General features: G+C 34.8%; 2 protein-coding genes across 7 annotated transcripts in view; both read left to right on the top strand.

Annotated features, from left to right (window-relative positions):
- The window catches only part of LOC6045247, a 262,138-nt gene that overhangs the window by 111,705 nt on the left and 125,985 nt on the right, over positions 1 to 24,448 (top strand). The gene's annotated exons all lie outside the window — the stretch shown is intronic.
- LOC119767001 lies at positions 1,839 to 2,991 on the top strand. Its single transcript, XM_038254145.1, has 3 exons — positions 1,839 to 2,262; positions 2,325 to 2,629; positions 2,715 to 2,991. Exons 1-2 carry the CDS (start codon positions 2,171 to 2,173, stop codon positions 2,626 to 2,628), a joined length of 396 nt encoding a protein of 131 aa, XP_038110073.1. The 5' UTR covers positions 1,839 to 2,170; the 3' UTR covers position 2,629; positions 2,715 to 2,991.

Genomic DNA, 24,448 nt, shown 5'->3' with positions numbered 1-24,448 from the left:
ATGATTTGTTTGAAAATTATACCTGCGCACAAAACGTAGACAACGACCAGCCGCACGAACGTTTCACTTCAGACTGTTTTTGCCTGCGCCAGTCTGCAACGAGTGCAGGTAACGAGCATAGCGAGAGAAGAGAAACGAGAGAGCGCGCAAAGCAGAGTAATAATAATCTGCCTGGCGCGCTCTTTCGTTTTCTTCTCTCGCTACGCTCGTTACCCGCGCTCGCAAATAAGCCGTAAATCCAAAATTATCAACTGTTGAAAATTGATTCGCTCAAACATTTGAAATAAAGTAACAATTATCAAAAACATGATATACTTAAAATTTAATCGTCAACGAAACTCAAAGGAATTGCTGCGCATCAAAAGGAACCGATATTTTTTTTAGCCTTTTTGTTCTTGAGCCGTTTGTTTGTTTTCTCTTTTTGTTAATATAGATTCTGTCAATTAAAATTGGTAAACTCCAGATTGGCTTTCTTTGGCAGCTCAAATCTGGGTGAAATCCAGGGCCAAGTAAGCCAAATGATGTCCACCTTACTTGGTACTACTGGTGCAGCTGCACGACGAACACTTCACCGTACACAGAAAAAATGTAAATTTCAACGTCACTGAAATCATGTTTTGAATGTAAACATGCTCAATGTAAATTTGAAATTCAACTCTTGACTTTTTTTTTTGATAAGGTCCTATAAACAAATGTAAACATTGAGTGTATCCCTTTCACACCTTATGTCAAAGTCCATCGGAGTAAGCGGGATACACTCAATGTTTACATTTGTTTATAGGACCTTATCAAAAAAAAGTCAAGAACTGTAGGTATTGCATCTAAACGACCATAATGTAAAATGAGATTCAACGTTGTGCATGAACCTCATTTAATTAATTTTTGTTTTTGCAAATGACAAATTTGAAATTTCAAAAAGCATGTAAAAGATGATTCTGTTGTAAATATTACCAAATGTAAATTTCAAATGCTGTTTTTTTTTGCGAATGACAAAAAAGTTTCGCTGCGTGTTCGATCAAGTATGGTTCAGTTGGACCGATCGCTCGTGAATAAAAGTGTTTTAAAATTATTGAATGGTAATCCAGATCAAATTGAGATCGGGCAAAGTTGGTGCAGTTGGCATGTCCACAAATTAGACGACTGAGGTAATCTCAGTTCTGCTCATTGATGTACCCATAAAGGTTTGTTTACGTTTTCAATTGTACATTTTAGGATCGATTGCTTGAAAACATTAATCTTGACCGGATATAATAATGGCTACTTTGCAGGAGGTTTGTCGTCGGCAATTCAAACACATCCAGCTGAGCGAGTGGCCACCGATTAACGACGTAAGTTTGCTGCGTTTCCAAATTTCTGATCACAAACTGATACTCCTCCAAATTGACCAGCGCGCAGTAACATTTTCGGAGGATTTGTTCAAGAATTGTTGGTATGTAAACAAACCAATGTACGGAGAAGGGGTCGATCCTGGATTCCTAGTCGGTGGTTTAGTGGCCACGGGCTTAAATGTTGGCAGCATCTTCCTTGTTGAAGGTCAGCTTCTTTGGTTGGAACAGCTGGTGGTACGTAGAGATCCTAAATAGGGAGACTGGTCGAAGTGAATTTGACGTACCCAAACAGACACGAGTTTGACGTATCCAAACGAGCATTTGCCTTTACGCCCAGCAAAACTTATCAGTGTTGCCAAGCTCAAAACATACGTTGCCAGATCGATTTAGCCAGCTTAGACCAGTCTCCCTATTTAGGGTCTCTACAGAAAAGTGGTAAAATTTCGAAAGTAGGTTTAATTTTACGTCAACTTTGATGCAATATTGCACTCAACAGTTTTCGAGCATCGAGTTCGAAAACCTACTTCTGACAACATGACAACTGTCAAATATATTTGTTTTCATTGTGGAGTGGACCGATTCTTTCGGAGTGGAGTGATGTTGGCAAGCACCTTTGGAGATTCCGGAGCCGGTCCCTGCGCGATGTTAACTGTGTTTTTTTCACGCCCGCATTAGTTTATCGCTACCGTCGTTCCGGTTCCGCAGCCGCCGCCACCCGTCACTTCTGGAAGAGAATCCAGATCCGTTGGCTGGCTGCTGTTGGCGCAAGCCGAGTCATGCAGGGACGTGAGGGAACTAACGTTAGGCGAGGAAGAGATTGAGATTGGTTGTGCCAGGTGCAAATGGAATCCCCTCCAGTGTGGCCTGGCAATCAGCGGCATCCCCACAGCGTACCTCCAGCAGCACCAACAGTGACGCATTTGCTCTCTATTCGGTAGGTCTTTCGTCAGAATTTTAGTTTAGTTTTGTTGTTTTCAATGTTTTCCCATTCAATAGTTTCCTTCACGGCCACGGCGGTGCCTTCCGGATGTGCAACTCGGAGATCGACAGCAAGATAAAGAATGATCAAAAGCAGGAGGAGGCACAACAGCACCATCATGCCAACCACCGGCCGCATTTGGTTCCGTGGTACAAGAGAGCCCGTGCGTCGGCAACTGAGAACTCGGCCCCTGTGTACTTCCGGATGAACACACCGCTCGAATCGGCTCTGAATGGTCCCAGGCGATGGCACAGGAAGCCGCGGTTATGTGGTTGGCTCATCACGCTGCTGCTTGACTCTGAGCAGTTCCTTCTAATATGAGGTTAGTGCCGGAAAAGACGATCTGTCATTTCGACAGGATTTGAAACCCGAGTGAGATAAAAGCAAAGTTTTTCATCTATTTCTAGATTACACAGGTTGGTCTCGAGCAGTTTAGCCTCGCCTATTGCGAAACGGCGTAGGTTTCCTGCGGAGTTACTGCTGCGGCTGCCGTCGGTCAACCCGGCGGCAAATGCCGGCCGAGCTTGTAATCTGCAGGAGGGAATATTTGTCGCCAATCTGCATTCCAAGGGTAAGCGCGATGGTTAATATCTGGAAAGCTCCACTAGCTTCAATCGCCTTCCTGCTCGTCATCAAATGGCCATGACACGGACCTTGCTCTGGTCGTTGGTTCCTTCGGGAACACTGTCGAAGCAACTGGCCACACAAAACTGATGCGTGAACCAAAAAAAACTGCAAAAAGCGAAATAAAATGATTGCTTTGACAATTAATGTTGTTTTTATTCCGCGTAGTGACAGTTCGATATCTGTCTCAAATTACACATTTTTAGATATAATTTTATCCATTCATCGGTAAATTTCTACATTTTCTAGGGTAAATTTGATCATTATATGTGGTAAATTTACATATTTTTCGAGGTAACTTTATGCATAATATGAGGTAAAATTAAACCTTTTTTCTGACATAAAAGATGTACCCCTTCCCAGATGTAATATTACCACGATTTTTTTTTCTGTGCATGTTGCACGCACATACTCTCACTTTTAATTTCTCGACAGATTATCGTAATATCGTCGCAGCGTGTACTGTTTGTTTGTTTTGTTTTGTCCGCCTACTGCGATCGTTGCGCGCGGTTTCGGAGGATTGATTTTTTTGTTTTTCGTCGCGGCCTGGGTTTGGACCAAGAACACCGAATCATAATCGGTTTTTGGTTCTACTCAGGGTTTCGATAGCCAGGAAAAATCATCTAAGTGTATTTTGCTGCAGTTCCAGTGTAAGCTGTGTGCGATTTTCCGGTAGTTTTGTGTTTTGGCTCAACGACGAAGGCTGGGGGCGACGGCAGGTGACCAACTTTAACCAGGGCAATGTTACAGGAAAAATCTGGAACAGAAAAGGACGGAGGACAGCAGCAGCAATAGTGAAATAGTAAGTTTAATGCGTTATAGAGTGTTGTTGTTCAATTACTATTTTTTTACTTTATTTATCTTTTTCTCTCCTCCCTGCCGAACTAGGATCCATCGATATGCGTTTGATCAATGTAAAGGCCAACCGCAACTACAGATGCCCGTCGGAATGCTTAGTTTTGTACGACGGCGGCAAAGGTCGCAAAACCATACGCCGGAGGAATGTCGCTGGAATTGAAAGGCCTCGAGAATAAGTACAGCCAGAAAATCAAGCTTAGCACACACGAACAGGACCGGCTGATCGATACTAAGAAGTAAACCAGGAAGGTTATTCCAAGGTGGGATTGTCGACGATGAAGGCTGCATGTAGATGTAGATTCAACTGCAGCAGCAGAAAGCCGAAAGTTACGAACAGCATCTGTACCTCGGGAGGGTCGATGACCAGCAACTTTGATTTGGCTGATGACAGCATTAAAGGATTTCACTATTAAGAATTAAGTTTAGCTTTTTTTAAACCTTAGTATTAGTCACCTTTTGCTTGAAGAGGGCATCGAGCCGCTGAAACCACCGGTCGAAGTTCGCCCCGTGGTCGTACGAGTACTCTGAAGTGTTCGTCGCCAGGTGTGCCAGATATCGGCGAAGCATCGGATTGAGCAGGAACTGGTGAGACAAGATCTGGACTTTTTCTTTATAAAGTCCAATAAGCAAATCTAGTCATTGAGTGTATCCTGCTTACTCCGATGGACATTGGAATAAGGTTGAGGGGGATGCTAGCCTGATTAAAGAAAGTCAAGAGATGCTCAACATTACTTTTGTAAATTTTTTGTAACTTTTGCAAAGAACAGAGATTAAGACAAAATTGCTGTTGAGAGTCGATTTAAATCTATTTTTAATTTTGATGTACTTTTAAGTACTATTGTGTATTTTGAATGTTATTCTTTTTGATTTTTGAGATCAGTTTGAATTTTTCAACGATGTTGATATTAAATATTCAAATTTGATCAAAAAGAAAACCAAAAGTAATTCATCCAAAAAAACTAAAGCAATTGAAATTTACATTGGATTCTGGATTCAACGGGGTAAAACAAAATTTTCACTTGGGTGAACTTATTCAAATTTGGTAAATGCTTTTTTTATTTCAAATGGTTATTCAATGTTTCTATATTGTACTCGTGAATCAATATGAACCATTTGAACTTGAAAATTACCTTATGATTTAGGGTAACTATTTGAGTAAACATCCTCAAATAGTTTTTCAAAGTCATTCAGAAAAAAATCACCATTACAAACTTTTTAAAAACCCTAATTATAACGGTGACTATTTGACAAATAATCATCCAAGTCCGCCAGTTGAACCATTTGAACATTAAAATTACCTTATGATTTAGGGTAACCATTTGAAAAAACATCAGCAAATAGTTTTTTAAAGTTATCAAGAAAATTGTTGACCATTACAAACATTAAAATAACTCTATTACTTATGGTGACCATTTGACAAATAGTCATCAAGGTCCGCCAAATAACATTATTACAAATGGTGACCTTATCTCATAAGGTTTTTTTAAGTTCCTCACCAGAATCGATATAGTTTTCGTTTATCCGGGTTGGTAACCCTGGACTGACATTAGTTTTTTGAAATTGGCCCCGTTTGAGACAGTTCGATGCCTCTGTGCTCTCTTATGCTAACTAGATAGGAAAACCAGCAAGCTAAGAACAAGAGAGCACAGAGGCATCGAGTTGAAGTGCTTTGAGACAAGAACAGGTCATTTGGACATCTTTAAAATAATTTTAACAGTTACAAAAAAAGAAATAATTGCAAGGAATTGGACAACTTTGAGACAAGTGATTTCTGTTTTGACGATTGACATTTGAACAACTTAATGATAAATATAACATTATGAGACAAATCGAGAATTTTAAGACAAGTTGAGCATTTTGAGACAGATAAGTCATTTGGGACAAATGAAATTTTTTGAGATATTTGAAGAACCTTGAGACGAAATAACAATCAATTAAAAAAAATGGGACAGATATTCCTTATTGAGACAAATGAGACAAAGTTAACATTTCTAGACAAATGGATAATTACGAGACAAGTGGAGAATTTTGAGACAGATAAGTCATTTGAGACAAATGAGACATTTGAGACAAATTGATAATTTATTCTCATTTGTCTCAAAAATAAATACATTTTGAGGCAAGTAGTGCATTTTGAGACAAACGGTTGATTTTGACACGAATGAATAATTTTGAGACAAGTGAAACATTTTGAGAGAAATAAGTCAATTGGGACAAATGAGACATTTGAGACAAATATCCAGTGATTTCGAGACAAATGAATAATTTTGAGACAAGTAGAGCATTTTGAGACAAACGGATAATTTTGAGACAAATGTTTAATATTGAGACAAGTGGGGCATTTTGAGCGAAATAAGTCATTAGAGACAAATGAGACATTCTGAGACATTTGAGACAAATGGATAATTCTGAGACAAATGGATAATTTTGAGACAAATTAATAATTTTGAGACAAACGGATAGTTTTGAGACAAATGAATAATTTTGAGACAGGTAAGAAATAAGTCATTTAGGACAATTGAGACACTTTGCGACATTTGAGACAAATGGACAATTTTGGGACAAATGATTAATTTTGAGACAAATTAATAATTTTGAGACAAGTGGAGCATTTTGATACAAACAAGTCATTAGGGATAAATGAGACATTTTGAGACATTTGAGACAAATGGATAGTTTTAAGACAAATGAATAATTTTGAGACAAGTGGAGCATTTTGAGAGAAATAAGTCATTTGGGACAAATGAGACATTTTGAGACATTTGAGACAAATAGATAATTTTGAGACAAACGGAGTCTTTTCAGACCCAGGGTTAAACGATCACCCTCAAACCAACACCCTACAAAAAAGCTCGCGCTAAAAGTCTTACGACCTGACCCTCTCAGCCAAACTCAGTCTCTTATTGTGCAGAGCGATGAGATGTTCATCTCAGCGCCGGGGAGGATCAGCAAAACTGTGACAGTTTGACCTTTTCAGTTTTTGGTGCCGGCGACCAGAAATGGAAAAAGGAAGATAAACTGGACCTTTTAAGGTGGAGAGGAAACGAAAGTGAGATCTTCCGGGAATTGGACTGTTTTGGTTGTGGCATTACTTTGAATTAGAGTCGATTAGACAAAAACCTTCTTCAGAGTTTTCGAGAGCGGGATGACCTTTTCTCCGGAAGCGTCGTTAAAATGGAAAGATGTGTTAATTAGAATGAAGAAGGGTCGGCGGGATTTGTTTGGGAAACATTTTGTTTTGTCTGTCCCACGTCAAACGTTGAGACAGAGGAGAATATAAAACTGTTTGAAGTCTATTTTGAGACAGACAAGACAGATAAATAAGTCGTATTTTTTTTTTGAATTTTCAGACAAATCGAGCAAGGAAGCATTTTAAGACAAATGAAGCATTTTTGAGACAACTGAAGCATTTTTGAGATAAATGAAGCATTTTTGGGACAAATGATGCAATTTTGAGAGAAATGAAGCATTTTTGAGACAAATGAAGCATTTTTGGGACAAATGATGCAATTTTGAGACAAATGAAGCGTTTTGAGACAAATGAAGCGTTTTGAGAAAAAATTAGCATTTTTGAGACAAATGAAGCATTTTTGAGACAAATCAAGCATTTTTGAGACAAATGAAGCATTTTTGAGACAAATGAAGCATTTTTGAGACAAATGAAGCATTTTTGAGACAAATTAAGAAAATTTGAGACAAATGAAGCATTTTTGAGACAAATGAAGCATTTTTGAGACAAATGAATCATTTTTGGGACAAATGATGCAATTTTGAGACAAATGAAGCATTTTTGAGACAAATGAAGCATTTTTGGGACAAATGATGCAATTTTGAGACAAATGAAGCGTTTTGAGACAAATGAAGCATTTTTGAGACAAATGAAGAATGTTGAGACAAATGAAGCATTTTGAGACAAATGAAGTATTTTGAGACAAATGAAGCATTTTGAGACAAAGATGCATTTTGAAACAAATGAAGCATTTGAGACAAATTATGCATTTATTAGACAAAAAAAATCATTTTGAGACAAATGAAGCATTTTTGAGACAAGCGAAGCATTTTGAGACAAATGAAGAATTTTTGAGACAAATGAAGCATTTTGAGACAAATGAAGCATTTTTGAGACAAATAAAGCATTATTGAGATTTTGTTTTGAGACAAATGAAGCATTTTTGAGACAAATGAAGCATTTTTGAGACAATTTAAGAAAATTTTAGACAAATGAAGCATTTTTGAGCAAATGAAGCAGTTTGAGACAAATGAAGCATTTTTGAGACAAATGAAGAATTTTGAGTCGACAAATGAAGCATTTTTGAGAGAAATGAGGCATTTTGAGACAAATGAAGCATTTTTGAGACAAATGAAGCATTTTTGAGACAATTTAAGAAAATTTTAGACAAATGAAGCATTTTTGAGCAAATGAAGCAGTTTGAGACAAATGAAGCTTTTTGAGACAAATGAAGCGTTTTGAGACAAATGAGGCATTTTGAGACAAATGAAGCATTTTTGAGACAAATGAAGCATTTTGGGACAAATGAAGCGTTTTAAGAACAAATGAAGCATTTTTGAGACAAATAAAACAATTTAAGACAAATGAAGCATTTTGTGACAAATGATGCAATTTTGAGACAAATGAAGCATTTTTGAGACAAATGAAGTATTTTTGACAGTGCTAAAAGCAGACGTGCATCGGCACTCAATAGCACTTGACAGTTTTTCTAAGGCCATGGCTTTGAAAAGGCACTGAATCAATTTGTTTTATACAAAAAGTATGTTTTTTTCATTCCAGTTTGAGATGCTGAACAACCGAAACCTTTATCTTCACTTATTCGCTAGTTTTAGCGATGAAGTGCTATTTGAGTGCTAAATAGCACATTTAGCACTTGAAATATTTGTTTTATTCAATTCACTATTAATTTGTTGGTAATCCACATTGTATAGTGAAAAACGATAATTATAAGCATCTAACTAAAGCTTGTTGTGTTGCACAGTGCGCAAAAATTCACTCTGCCGGTTTGCGTAAGCCATCTTCTCAAAATGTGTTGAAGTGCTATTGAGTGCCGATGCACGTCTGGCTAAAAGTCGTTTTTACTGGGAAATTTTGAAAAAGTGTATCTCATTTTCGCTGTAATGTTCTCAAATCTAACATTCAATTAACGCTCAACCAAGCAGGAAACCACTTAATCCAGAAAGCTCCAAAGTTGCTCCAACATCACAACACCACACAAAACAAACACACACGTGATATTCGTGTTCGGGTAACAAATGGCCACTGAAGGAGCGCAATTTATCCTATCCACCCCAACCTAACCTGCAAATGTTTCGTTTCCTCAAAGTTCGCACCAAGAAAAAGCACCCTCCATTTTACATTATGTATTAAGCGTTTCCAACTTTCAAGGTGTTGCCCGACCTCTCTCTTCCACACCTGTAGTTGATCACCTGGGGGAGCCATTCATCCGATTAAATTTATTAACACTTGTGGCATATTTTCGCTGTCATGTTTGTTTTGGCTGGTTGAGCACACACAAACCGCGCGGCACATTTCCTGTGCCCTGTCGACTTTGGGTGGCGTCCTCCAGCGCGCGAGAATGGGTCATAAATCAGTTGTTTTGTTGGTTTTGGAAGATAGTTCTGAAAATTTTAAGCTTGGTTGAGCGATTTGAAATTATAATTATTTTTACCTATTTTGAGCAAATTGTTATCCTATTTTGGACTTTGTTAATTTAATCAAGTTAAATTTATTTTCAAAATTTGACATGAAAAAAAAAGAAAATGGTTCGAAACAATTACTCTTTGAACCTTTCATTAAACAATGTACCGAAAATTTCCTTCCCCACAAGACAGCCAGCTTAATTTGTACTCTCTTCGGCAAATCCCCGGCTTAATCACAGTCTCTAAAATCAATCTCGAGCAGCGTCAAGCTCCTCCGCCACAGGACTGTATCCATCAACGCCACCGAGCTTCAAGCTGCAAAGACGTTGAGTTATTGAGATGATCCAATTATTTCAACTACCGAACAGAGAGCCCCCCTTCCCCTCTCAAAGCTCGAAGCGAAACATTCCCCAGCTCTGCTGAAGTGGAAAACCGTTCACGAGACGCGCTAGATAATAATCATCATCATCAACGCTATCGCCGGCATCTTTTGACGTGCAAAATTGGATTGGTGTACCTTTTTTGGACCCATGTTGGACCTATTTTCGACCTAGTTTCGACCTACTCGAAAAATGTTGCTTTTGATTGAATTTGTTGTGATTTTTGGCAAAATTTGCAAACGAAATTGCTTAAGCTGACACATTCACAGTATGTTGGGACAAACTTGGCCAATTGGACACTAAAATCGGCTTCTCTAGGACTACAAACCTAATACCATTTCTACTTACAGTTGCTCGCAGCGAGGGGGGAGGGGACGCTTTATCGATTTCTATAACAAATTTTGTCATTTGCTGAACGGCAGCCGTGTCTCCTCCCGGCAAGAAGAGCCGTGATGCAACACAATAACAGTGATCAGAAGATGATAATCAACGATATTAATATTCCGAGAGTGGGACGGCTAAGGAAAACAGCCACGGGCCGTGGGAAAAGCTGCTTATCTGGATGCTTGAAGGAGGATTTAACGGACTTATCTTGTTGAGATTTGTAGTTTCGATGGATCGTTTGAAGTGAGTCGCGGAATTGCCCAACTGGCACAAGTTGTCTCAAAGTGTGTCCCAAAATCGTAAATTTTTCTGAATGTTGTTCATAAGTCGGATTGAAAAAACACTCTTTTTTGTCTCAAAGTTGTCAAAATGTCTCTAAACATTCCATGTTCAATTCAATTAAATTTGTCTCAATTATTGTTAAAATGATCTAAAATGCTCAAACGTCCAAGTTGTCTCAACGCTATAAAAAGATGCTTATTTGTATTCCAGAATTAGAATTTAGGAAATTTTGCTTTGGTAGTTTTGATGGAATGTTTAGGATGTGAAATTGACCAACTGGTATAAAATAACTGGTCCCAATACTGTCAAAGTGTCTCAAAAATTGCTTTTGTAGTCCAAACATTCTAGAAACCTTCAATTTGTCTCATTTTTGTTGTAATTATATGAGAGATCATGAAATGTCCAAACGTCCGTTTTGTCTCAACGCAACAAAAAACAGCTCTTTGTTTGTGTTTTAAAATTAAAATAAAGTTTACGCTTTTAAAACTCGTAGTTTTAATTGAACGATTGCACTGCTCTTTTGGTTAAAGATGTCTCAAAGTTAATCGAAGTGTCTCAAAATCATAAATTTCCCTCAAAGTGGTTCAAATATCAGTTTGAAAAATCATCCCATTTGTCTGAAAATAGTCAAAATGTCACAAATCAATCCATTTGTCTCAATTTTCCATCAAAATAATCTGAAAGATGTTCCTACGCCCAAACGTCAATGTTGTCCCAGCACAATGACAAGCTGCTTTTTTGTGTTCTAGATTTCGAATTTGAAAGTTTTAAGCTTGTTAAGATTTGTAGTTTTGAATGAAAGTTTGAAGAGCTTTTTCAAAAATGTCCAACTGGTTGAAGTTGTCTCAAAGTTAATCAAAGTGTCTCAAATTTGTAAATTTTCTCAAATTTGTTCAAATATCTGTTGGAAAAATCATCCCATTTGTCTGAAAGTAGTCAAGATGACTCAATTCAATCCATTTGTCTCAATTTTCATCAAAATGCTCTGAAAGATGTCCATATGTCCAAACGCCCATGTTGTCCCAGCACAATGACAAGCCGCTTCTCTGTGATATAGAATTAGAATTTAAAGGGTTTAATCTTGTAAAGATTTGTCGTTTTGATTGAGCGTTTGAGGTGCTGACTTAAAATGTCCAACTGGCTCATGTTGTCTCACAATGATCGAAAAGTCTCAAAATCATAAATTTTCCTCGAAGTGGTTCAAATATCAGTTTAAAAAATCATCCCACTTGTCTGAAAATAGTCAAAGTGTCACAAAGCAATCCGTTTTGTCTAAATTTTTATCAAAATTATCTAAAAGATGTTCATATGCCCAAACGTCCATGTTGTCCCAGCACAATGACAATTTGCTTCTCTGTGTTCAAAAATTAGAATCTGAAGGTTTTAAGATTGTTAAGAATTGTAGTTTTGAATGAAAGTTTGAAGAGCTTTTTCAAAAGTGTCCAACTGGTTAAAGTTGTCTCAAAGTTAATCAAATGTCTCAAAATTGTGAATTTTCCTCAAAGTGGTTCAATAGTCATTTTATTTCAGTCAATGCTCAAGTGCCCAAATGTCCAAGCTGTCTCAACGCAACGAAAACTGCCTATCTGAGTGCTAGAAAGAGAATTTAAAGGATTTAGCTTGTTGAGATTAGTAGTTTTGATTGAATGGTTGAGGTTCCGTTTCAAAATGTCCAACTGGTTCAAGTTGTCTCAAAGTAAATTAAAGTGTCTCAAAATTGTGAATTTTCCTCAAAATGGTTCAAATATCAGTTGGAAAAATCATCCCATTTGTCTGAAATTATTGCAAATGTAACAAATAAATCCATTTGTCTCATTTTTTTATAAAAATGCTCTGAAAAATGTTCATATGCCCAAACGTCCATGTTGTCCCAGTGCAATGACGAGTTGCTTCTTTGTTTTCTAGAATGAAAAATTAAGGGGTTTAATCTTGTTTAGATTTGTAGTTTCGATCAAAAGTTTGAGGTGCTCTTTCAAAATGTCCAACTGGTCAAAGTTGTCTCAAAGTTAATCAAGGTGACTCAAAATTGTGAATTTGTCGGAAAATGTCAGTTTAAAAAAGCAAATTGCTTGTCCCAAAGTTGCCCAACTGTCTCAAACATTCTATTTGCAGTCCAAACATCTGAAAAACATTCCATTTGTCTCTTTTTTTTAATTATCTGAAAGATTTTGAAATGCCCAAACGTCCAAGTTGTCTCAACGCAGCAGAACCTGCTAATCTCGGTGCCAGAAAGAGAATTAAAGGGATTAAGCTTGTTGAGGTTTGAAGTTTTGATCAAAAGTTTGAGGTTCTGTCTCAAAATGTCCAACTGGTTCAAGTTGTCTCAAAGTTGACAAAATGTCTCAAAATGTCTAAATTTATGTTAAAATTATCTAAAAGTTGTTCAAGAGCTAAATCGTCAAAGTTGTCTAAACGCAACGAAAACTGCTAGAAGGAGGATTTAAAGGACCAACCTTGTTGGGATTTGTAGTTTCGAATGAATGTTTGAGGTTCTGTCTCAAAATGTCCAACTGGTTGAAGTTGTCTCAAAACAGACAAAATGTCTCAAAATCATTAATTTTTTAAAGTTGGTCAAATAATAGTTTGAAAAAAAAAACTATAAATTTGTCTCAAAATTGTTAAAATATCTCAAATAATTCCATTTACCATACAAACATTTAATTTTTCTCATTTTTTTGTTAAAATTATCTGAGGGTTTTTGAAATGCCCAAACGACCAAGTTGTCTCAACGCAATGAGAGGCTACTTATCTGTGCTTCAAAATGAAAGGGATTCGGCATGATTTGTAGTTTCAACTGGACGTTTTATGTGTTTTTTTTTTTTCTTAAAAATGTCCAACTGGTTCAAGCTGTCTCAAATTGACCAAATGTCATAAAGACGAGTTATTTCTTAAAGTTGATCAAATTATCACTTAAAACAAACCTTTCATTTGTTTCGAAGTTATCAAAATGTCCCAGCACAATCAATTTACGATTGAAAATGCAGTTGCAATTGAACGTTGAGCTTCTGTTTCAAAATTGCTCAACTGGTTCATTTTGTCTCAGAGTCAACAAAGTGTCTCAAAGTTTACAAATTGTCTCAAAGTCGTTAATTTGAACTTGAAATGTTCAAGTGTCTCAAAATGGTCCAATTGTCTCAATCCTCAAAGTTTCAAAAATGCTTCAAAAAACTTAATTTTGTCTTGTTCTTGGTCTTGGTCAAAGTTTCACCTTTGTCCCAAAAGGATTCCCTTCAACGCCAAGCAAGACCGCCCAACAAAAGATCCAACGCACACACGTGGAAAACTCATGTTGCACGCTAAAGTGAAAAATTCTTCAAAAATGAAAAGCGTTTTCCCCACGAGTTTCTACCCAGGGGGGAATCTTGCCTCCTTTTCATTAGCCGTGTTTCATGATCAAGGCTGGGGTACCACCAGGTGTTTCTTTTCTTCATATTAGAAAAGTTACCAAGAAGAAGGTTGCTGTGTGGAAGGGGGGTTAAAGTCGATCGTTAATCATGCCACCCTACCCCCCTACGACCCAACTCTGTTGCTGCTTTTCTTTTTTGAAATTTCGCTGTTAGTGCCCAGGTGGAGCCACTCGAGCGGAAGGATACAAACTTATGGAGGGGTACTCTGCAGAAGCATTTTTCTTTCCGAGAGGTGTGCTGTCCCGGCTCTGGTCTGGTTTCAACTTACAGCGAGTGCCGTTTCACTGCAGGGGCATTTGTTTCGTTTTGCAGGAATCGATGGAGTGGAGCATAAATTTTGAAAATGTATTGAGTCATTTGAAAAAAATAAATCTGTGTAACTAATTGCTTTTTTCTCTCTTTTTATTTCCAGGTATGAAAAGGAACATTATTTAATTTAAAAACAGTAAGTAATTGCAATTTTTTTGAGTCAATATTTGCCCAGACCAGCAACACGTTCATCGACACTAATTTGTTGGGAAGCAATGTTTGTCGATCCACGCTATAATAAACATTGCAAACACGTTGCACTTTTCCTGGAATGGTTTCACGATTGCAAACAAGAAAAAAAAAATAACGACTAAAGGTCACCAGAATCAGTTGACACTGTGTAGGTGTTTGGAATTTTCTTGAAATGTACTTCAAAACGCACAAACTTAAAAAAAAACAATATTTTTCGGGAATTTTACATTCTTTTGCAATTTTCATATCAAAACTGTCCACAATTGCATATTTTTCCCATGTGCAGTTTTATGCAAATGATAGAAAAACTTTTGTTTACCGCCATAATTTATCATAAACGCTTATTTGTCACACCCGTCCCAGTTTATAAAATTGTTTGCAATAGGATATTTTTTGCACTTTTCAATTCATCTCAAAGTTTTATGTAACCACCGAACAAATGATCGATTCCGATTGTTTTCCAGTTTCCTTGAATCTTTATGATAAATGAAATATTCTAGAGTTTTTTTTTTCAAAGGTCCAATAAACAAAATTTTCAATCTTGCTTTTTGGATGTTTTTGAACCCGTCTGAATCAGGGGTATTCAAAAACACCCAAAAAGCAAAAAATAAATTTTGTTTGTTGGATCTATTAAACAACAAACTCGAGTATTGTGTTTCGAATATCCGAAAAATAATCCATTTTTACTTGGGACAACAAAGCATTTATGGGCTCTTATCATTTTATGAATCTTTATGTTTCAAATCAATGTTTTGAAAAAAAAAAACCTGTAAATCCACAATAACTTTGAAAAGTTTGGCAAAACACGCAAGGTTTCACACTTTTGATAAGTTATTTTCAAAATATGTCAGCCAAAAATTTCTCTGAAAAGACAACATTTGAGCAGTCTTCTCGAGAATGAGAATTTTTTTTAAAGAATTACATTTTTGTAATTTATGATTTGGATGAAACTTTGTCTGCACTTTTTTGTATGACCAAAGAAGTTATTTTGTCAAACGGCTTTTAAAATATTCTAAAATCTCTATCTTTTCAACGGATTTTCTGGTTGACTAAGTGTCTTCGGCAGAGTTTTAGGTTTTTCTTAGATCTTTTTAGAAAAAAATGTTACACTCTAACAACATTTCTTATTTTTTAAATTAAATTTTTTACACAAAAAAATAAATTCGCAAAATAACAATGTTTACAAGCTGTTATTTTAAGATATGTTTTAGATGTTGAAAAATGCCATCTATTGAATTTTAACACAAGTTGGTAAGAAAAATCATTTGCTGTCAATTTGTAGAAAATGTCAAGATTCGATTCGGAAGTCGATTTTTTTACTATTTTTATTATTGAATAGGTTCAAAAACATATATTTTCGACTATATTGAGACTTTTTAGGGCGAATCAATGATGGAAAATGAATTCTTTGGTCATAGAAAAAATAAACACAAAGTTTTTATCAATTCAAAAAAAGCGATAAAAAGTAATCGTTGTCCAGAATCTCAGAGAATTGCTCATTTTCAAATTTTGAAATACTTATCTTTTAACAATTGGACCGATCAAAAACCGAAACATTAGTGAAATTCTCAATTTTTTTTAATATAAATATTTATTTCAAAATTTAGCAATCAATCTGTTTTAAAACGTTCCAAAACATTAATTCAATACCTTTGAAAATGCTCAAGCTAATTAAAAAAATTTAAAATATTTTAATTCGAGTGATTGAAAACATTATAATGTCTGCTTTTTCTCCACCAATAAAAATCCGGGAATTTTTTTTTATTGAAAAGAGCAAAAGTAGCTGTGAAATTAAATCAAAAGTTTCGAAAATATCGGCTTCAGCAGTTTATAAATGTAGACTAATTAAAAGATACAGAGTATCACTACACGGAAAAAAGTTCAATTTTGGAATGTTTAAAACTTGGTAGATTGAATATTACCTCTTTTTTTGAGTAATATTACATAAAAAATGTGTAAAAATGTGAACCTGATGAATATTCATCAAAAACTGATGAAAATTCATCATTTTTGGGGTAAAATTAAACTTTTTTTTGGCACAAAATCTGTCACCATTTGCTGATGAATATTACCATCATTTTTTTCTGTGTGATTTATCACAGAATTTAAGCATAGAGATGCTTTATCTTAGCAATCAGCAGTTCTATCAACAAGGACAATTCTGGAGCAACACGAGAAAAGGGCGGATAAGCATTTTGGTAGCTGGAACTATTTCTCAAATTCCGAGCCAACAGGTAACTTTTTCACAAAACTCGATATGTTAAACAATAGCAGGCCTTCCCAGCTACCTTTTAACGTTGCGGGTTTTGTTAAATAGTTACCTGTTGCCTCGGAATTTGCAAAATAGTTCTAGCTGTCAAAATGCTTATGCGCCCTTTTCAAATGTTGCTCCAGAATTAAAATAAAACTCTGAAATTGTAGAAATTGTCGAAGCTTTTTGAAAAAAAATCTTGCAGAGGTGCTTTTTTTCATGACATAAATTGCGAAAAAAATTAAACATTTTTGGATTATGGTAACTTGAAAATGTCTTTCACTTGAAATCGTTGGACTTTATAAAAAAAAAAACAGTTTCGATTGCAAAAATGATTTTGCATCAAAAAATGAATTGAAAATTTTGGAGTTCGTTTCGCGATGCCTGTCCGTCGGGACGCATTTTTTTCGCGTTCCGTTTTCGTCGATCGTCGTCGGTGTGTATTTCGGGTGAGTTCGTGCGTGTGTGTGTGAAGGTGCGGCTAGCTCTGGTTGTCATGATGACAGCAGAGCTGAGCCAGTTCGTTTCGAGGTGCCTGTCCGTCGGGACGCATTTTTTTCGCGTTCCGTTTTCGTCCATCGTCGTCGGTGTGTTTTTCTCGTTAGTCATGTATTTGATACACATCACAGTCGGATTTCTTTGTTCTATGATTTGCAATTGTTTCACGGGAAGATTCTTTTAAATTGCGTCAGCAAAATATAAATTATCATTCAATTCGACCATTCGTTTCCCGCGAATCACGGCGACAAATATTGTTTCAACGCGATTGTTCAAGTCCTTCAGATAACATCATAACTCTTCAGTCATTAATTGGTCGCTCATCTTATAATAATTTAAAAGTATAAATAGTCTCAGGGCAACTCTACGTAAATATGTTACGCTGAGTTTAATATTTCACCTTTTAATCACACATAATTTTGATTCTATCTTTCCACAGCCGGCTGTCTAAGATTGAATCATTTATGTTAAACTCAACACCAAATAACCGGGAACGGTCTCATCCGCATCATCCGATTGTTTGCCTTGAGAATACATAATACATCACCCTATTCAACAAAATTCATTGATTATTGGGCCACATCATCATCCTCTATGATGAATCCTGGCCATTACCCTTCCCCACTAACAAAATCCCAAGTAGAAGTAGTTTTCCGGCACACGCGGGGTGTGGATATCGTATAGAACCCACCCTTGGTAGCAGCCTGTGCTAACTAACATTCCCGTCCCATCCCCTCGAGATCTACAAACTGACATGGCGGGCGCCGTTGGTGGCCAACGACTGTTTCCTATTCGCACCGGCTCTAGTTTTGATGATCGTGATGTTTTATCTTTTCAGCGCATTCATGCATGCTGTTGATAAGGGAAACATCATTTGATCGTTGAAGCGTGTGACCAGTTGTGCTGATGGGATATTACGGTCCTGTTCAGCAACGGAGAAGGACAACCATGGGTGGTCTCTCATGCTCATGCTCATGCTCAAAAAATGAATTGAAAATTTTGTTGGATCATATTGTTTTAAATTGAAAAAAAAACTTTTTTCCATAAATGCATAGCATTGGTACCAGAGTTTGCATCATACTCATCATACTAGCTCTGGCTCAAATTGCCTTTTCAAGTCTCCTAAATGCGAAAATGAAAATGAAAAAAATAAACAAAAAAAAAATTAAATAAATACAAATAAAATAAAAAACTTTCAGTGATTAAATGTGGAATATAAAGTTAGGATTTTTTTTCAGTGCAGCTTGTACTTAGTGTATAGTCCATTATTACATATAAATTTTTCGATGATATCAAATCAATAAGATAATCAATCTTATAGATACAGATTTTCGATAATTGTATGGAATAACTATTAAAGCAAAATGGCTTCTTTTGACATATGGAATACATGCAAAAACGCAGAGAATTACTTTTAGTTTTGAGTCAGTTTTGAAGAACTATTTAAAAAAAATCGGATTTTTTTAGTTTTAAATTAAAAAAAAATCAAATAAGGATAGAAAATTTAACCAATTATGAAAAAAAAAAATAAAAAATATATTATTTAATGAAGACATTTTGAAGATTTTTCAAAACTTGTGCATAGTTGTAGATCTTCTATTTACATTTATGCACAAGTTTGAAAAAAAATCTTCAAAATGTCTACATTAAATAATATCAAAAATATATATATATATATATATTTTTTTTAAATTTTTTCCTAATTGGTCAAATTTTATATCCTTCTAAGGCGTCATCCATAAAGTATGTCACGCTCTAGGGGGAGGGGGGGTCTGAGCAAGTGTAACATTGCGTGTTATAAGTATAAGAAAAGCGTGAAAAAGGGGGGGAGGGGGGGGGTAAATTTTGGCTGATTTTAGCGTAACGTACTTTATGGATGAAGCCTAACTGCCAACACTGTCATGCAGTAACCCAAATAAAAAAAATTGTGAAGTTTGAAAATCAGAAAGATGCCAACTTTAGTAGAAAAACTGAAGACCTTATTAAATTTAAAGGCGGTAAATAGTCAAAAGACGTTATGGAAATCTGGTTTATTTCAAATATCTGGTAAACAATTAGTAAACCTATAAATCATTAAGCTTTGATTGAGTATTGATTAATTTTAATCTATTTTTCTCTAAATTAAGATTATGTTCAGAATAAACGCATCAACAAAAATTTCGAAAGTTAACCCACTTTATGAAAATTGTATCATTATTTAAGTTAAAACAGAACAGTATTTAAGTAAAATTATTCCAAGTTTCTGTAATTAATTGACAATCACAAAGCGAAATTTTAATTAATTTACCGTCAAGAAACTTCGTGTCAAGCACAGAAAATAAAACTTGCTCCATTTATTCTGCCCTACTTGGACACCTTCTTTTTCTCAACTGAAATCAGAGCCAACTTGAGACGAAGACCAGTTGCAGTGTAGGTACACGCAATCTCGGGCCAATAAAAATCACAACTTTTGCTCTCCTTTTCGAAATCAATACCTTTGCTGGCACGTTCAAGGACTATATCTCTTTGGGACGAAACTATGTTTGGAGGAATGATAGTACTTAACCCTTGGTTGATCATGTCTGATTTTTTGAAATTGTTTTGAAATTTTTGAGTTTAAAAAATATGCAATTTGTAAAATTTAATCTTAATTTGATGAGATCTGATTTTTTTAAATCGACAGTTAAGGGTTAAAATGTCATTTTTCAACTGCACCCAAACAACTTCCAAGCATTCTCGCACCAACGAAAGTTGGTGCTCTCTTGATTTTTCCACTCTCGATTTTTCCTCACTCCACGTTTCAGGAAAGGTGAAAAAAATGAAGCCAAAGTTTTCGCAAAAAAAAAAAAAACAATACCTCTTGAAGCAAACCGAGCGGGGCTCGTAATCGAACTTTTTGATTAAATTTATTGCCTTATGAAATTGAAATAATTCTTCGACCGGTGGCGTTTTGGTTTCATTTAAAAGTTTCTGTTCTGCACCATTCCTTCTGGTGTTGTGTTGCCACGAAAGCTGCCCACAATTTTCCCGCCAATTTCTTCAAGGGGGGGAGCGAAATTTGAGAAGCAATATGGTTTGAGGGCAAAGATCACTTCAAACGGTGAGAAATTAGTTTAATTAAAAAGATTTATTTCCAAACAATTAAAAACAACGGTTTTTAAACATTTTTTTTTTCAAAATATTCATAAAACTAAACAAAAAAATCTATGCTCGAAAATGGTTGACTAGTATCACACGCAGAAAAAAGTTTTGTAGAATCAGCCTGTACGAGGTTTGAATCAACAAAATTTTTGTTGAATATAATCAACGCCAATTTTGCGTTGAAACAAACCTTGATTTTATCGATTCCACAAAAATCTTTTGTTGTTTTGAAAAAGCTGCTTTGACGTTTAGCATTGATTTAACAAAAATTTTGATTTTCAAATCAACAAAACGTTTTGTTGATTCAAATATGCCTTATTTTTCTGCGTGCACTAATATTAAAACCAAACATCTGCCAAAAGAAACATTTCATCGCGTTCCAGTTATGACAGATGTATCTCATCTGTCAAACCGCACCTTCTCATTTCAACTCGGCACTCGGGCTAGAATTACCCTTCTACACTTTCCTCCAAATACGGTCGTCAACGTCAAGTCGTTTCTGGCAGGGAATTCTTCCTCGTCTACCAAGGTTCTTAAAGTAAGGTAGGAATGATTTTTTTTATTTTTTAATATTTTTAAACGAAAATTTACCTAAAAAAAAGAAATTTGACATTTATGTTAAATCCATCAAATTTTTTTTTTTTCTAAAATCGTCCCACCTTACAATCAACAACCTTGGCGGTCCTGGTTGGGCTGGAATAGTAAGCAAAAATAGAGTGACAGCTTTTCAGAATAACTCAAGAACGGGGAAAAGGGGCAACATTCCACCTCGAAGAATCTGCTAGACCAACCTGTTGTGCCCAAGATACCTTCGTGTTGATCCAAGAGTGACGTTTCGGGTGAAGAAGCTGTCACTTGAGCCGTTGAGGTGGGATTTGTGTGATTGAAGGTTGTTATTTATTGATATTTTAAACCACAAAAAAAATTATTTGTTAATTTGTTAATTTGTTTATTTATTAATTTGTTAATTTGTTAATTTGTTAATTTGTTAATTTGTTAATTTGTTAATTTGTTAATTTGTTAATTTGTTAATTTGTTAATTTGTTAATTTGTTAATTTGTTAATTTGTTAATTTGTTAATTTGTTAATTTGTTAATTTGTTAATTTGTTAATTTGTTAATTTGTTAATTTGTTAATTTGTTAATTTGTTAATTTGTTAATTTGTTAATTTGTTAATTTGTTAATTTGTTAATTTGTTAATTTGTTAATTTGTTAATTTGTTAATTTGTTAATTTGTTAATTTGTTAATTTGTTAATTTGTTAATTTGTTAATTTGTTAATTTGTTAATTTGTTAATTTGTTAATTTGTTAATTTGTTAATTTGTTAATTTGTTAATTTGTTAATTTGTTAATTTGTTAATTTGTTAATTTGTTAATTTGTTAATTTGTTAATTTGTTAATTTGTTAATTTGTTAATTTGTTACTTTGTTAATTTGTTAATTTGTTAATTTGTTAATTTGTTAATTTGTTAATTTGTTAATTTGTTAATTTGTTAATTTGTTAATTTGTTAATTTGTTAATTTGTTAATTTGTTAATTTGTTAATTTGTTTATTTATTAATTTGTTAATTTGTTAATTTGTTAATTTGTTAATTTGTTAATTTGTTAATTTGTTAATTTGTTAATTTGTTAATTTGTTAATTTGTTAATTTGTTAATTTGTTAATTTGTTAATTTGTTAATTTGTTAATTTGTTAATTTGTTAATTTGTTAATTTGTTAATTTGTTAATTTGTTAATTTGTTAATTTGTTAATTTGTTAATTTGTTAATTTGTTAATTTGTTAATTTGTTAATTTGTTAATTTGTTAATTTGTTAATTTGTTAATTTGTTAATTTGTTAATTTGTTAATTTGTTAATTTGTTAATTTGTTAATTTGTTAATTTGTTAATTTGTTAATTTGTTAATTTGTTAATTTGTTAATTTGTTAATTTGTTAATTTGTTAATTTGTTAATTTGTTAATTTGTTAATTTGTTAATTTGTTAATTTGTTAATTTGTTAATTTGTTAATTTGTTAATTTGTTAATTTGTTAATTTGTTAATTTGTTAATTTGTTAATTTGTTAATTTGTTAATTTGTTAATTTGTTAATTTGTTCTCTGTAAATTTTCTCATGCTGCTGACATTTTCCTCAAATTCTCTCTTCTCAAACCAATATCCATCTCCCATTTCGATTTTTACGAGGTGTCACCATAAATTGCGACATCAATCCGCAACAGCGCAAACTTTTTCCTCGCCACAACAACAACGTCGAATGACGTGTCAAATCAAGGATTTTGCCCGGTCCCGCTGCTAATACTTATATGAATTATTGACCAATAACATTTTCCCACAAATTTTACGACGCAACTTTGCTCGGAGGGGCCTTTTAACGGTCAAGCAGCAGGGTTTGTCGAATTTGATTTTATGAGCCCCACCCTCTTCCTTCTCTTCCTATTGAAGTCGTGGGAAATTGCGAGCATTGTATTTGAGGGGAGAGTGTTGCGAATGTTGCCTACTTGCAGGGGTAAAGGGGCGCAGTAGCTACATCTGTTGGTGGAATTTAACACTTTTCAATAGTTATTTTTTTAAATGCATTTTTAAGATAGTTAGAGAATATTATAAATGCTCAAATTCGCCATTTTCAAATGTTGATCAAGCTTTACGATTCGCTAAAAGTAAAAAGTCGTTAAGCGATTTGTTCAACAAAAAAAAAACGGATTTTCTTTTCTGCCTTCTCAATTATGCACAATTATGATTCATGGTGTCATTTCAAGTGGATTTGCAGTCGTAAAGTGAGGCGTACAAATTTGAATTTATATTCATAGATTCCGTCTCGTGATGGGAGAATGGCATGTGTTGCAAATAAATTTTTAATGAAATTTCTGTTTAGGTTTATTTGAAGCAGTAAAAAATCGCTTTTAGCTTGAACAGGCTCTTTTTTGGTTAAACTTGAAGGATTGAAAATTTCAGTTGAAAGTGTCATCCACAATTTCGTCTCATTTTTTTCCAAGAAAATCCTATCGACACCTTAGTCAACACACTTGACTGAGCTCAGCCATTGAAATGTCGCAATTTGCTCTTCTCAATTTCTTTTCTTCTTCTTTTTCACCCTGTTGGAATTGAATGGCCACCACTTGTGGGGGTGGGTTAAGTCGTGGGGAGAAAAATGCCCATTAAATGCTCCACTTCTATTCAATTGGAGACCACACTGAATTGCGCCCACTTCGTCAAAGGAGAAAATGTGGTGAGAAAGTTCGCACTTTGTGGTGTGGAAATTGGTATTTAATGTTGGACTATTGAAAAGTTAGGGATTTTCATTTAGAAATTTTGAGAAAAACTTTAAAAATTTTAAGAAAATCATTTCCTTCACGTGAATTCAATTTTGTTAACGAATTTCTAACTTTCCCAACTAAAAGTATTCCCAAAAGTCATTGTCTTAACATGTTTTAATGAATCCAACCCGCCCTCCTCCAAGAAAACTACCAACTCGGTTGAACAGCACGAATTCTGTCACGTCGTCGCAGCTGGCACCTGTCAGAGGGTGAACCTTGCACACCTTTTGAACCTTATTTCCCTTAGGGCGCATAATTATAAGCTGCTGCTTCTCTAAGTTGGCAACTTTTGTGATGAAAAACAACACACAAAAGGTTTTCCCACCTGAAATTATGGAAATTTCTTTGGAAAACACAGTTAAAAATTTCATACAAATTTAAATCTTAAAAAAATTACGGATTTAAACTTTTCCTCTTTAGCTAAAAATGGTGTTACTTAAAACCACCCCCCTCTCCCTCCCACAAATTTCCCACGCCCTCTCCTTAAGTAGTAAGGAAGCATCCCCGCGGAAGGGTGAGGATGAAAAAGGATAGGTTATTAGCGGCAAAATGGCACGTCGCTTTGCTTCATAAACAGCGAGCAGCAAGAAGAAAGTGGAAACTTACTTTTGTGAGGGGGGTTTCCGCAATTTGTGTGTGGGAAATGGCTAGGGGAAGACTCGAGTTGAAGGAGATTATACGGTGTTATAATGATAATATATATGATGATGGTTATGATTTTTTGTATTGTTTCAAAGATGCCAAAATTAGGTTATTGGAGAATAATCTTTTTGTGCCTACATTCTATTATATCGAAGTTCTTTTTTTTAAAAGCAAGTTTTTTTTTTTATTTCTTGACATGAGCAGTTTTTGCAATAGTTATTTGGATTTTTA

The sequence above is a fragment of the Culex quinquefasciatus genome, chromosome 1 (genome assembly GCF_015732765.1).
Source record: "Culex quinquefasciatus strain JHB chromosome 1, VPISU_Cqui_1.0_pri_paternal, whole genome shotgun sequence".
Taxonomy (NCBI): Eukaryota; Metazoa; Arthropoda; class Insecta; order Diptera; family Culicidae; genus Culex; species Culex quinquefasciatus.
This window is presented reverse-complemented; position numbering and strand designations above follow the sequence as displayed.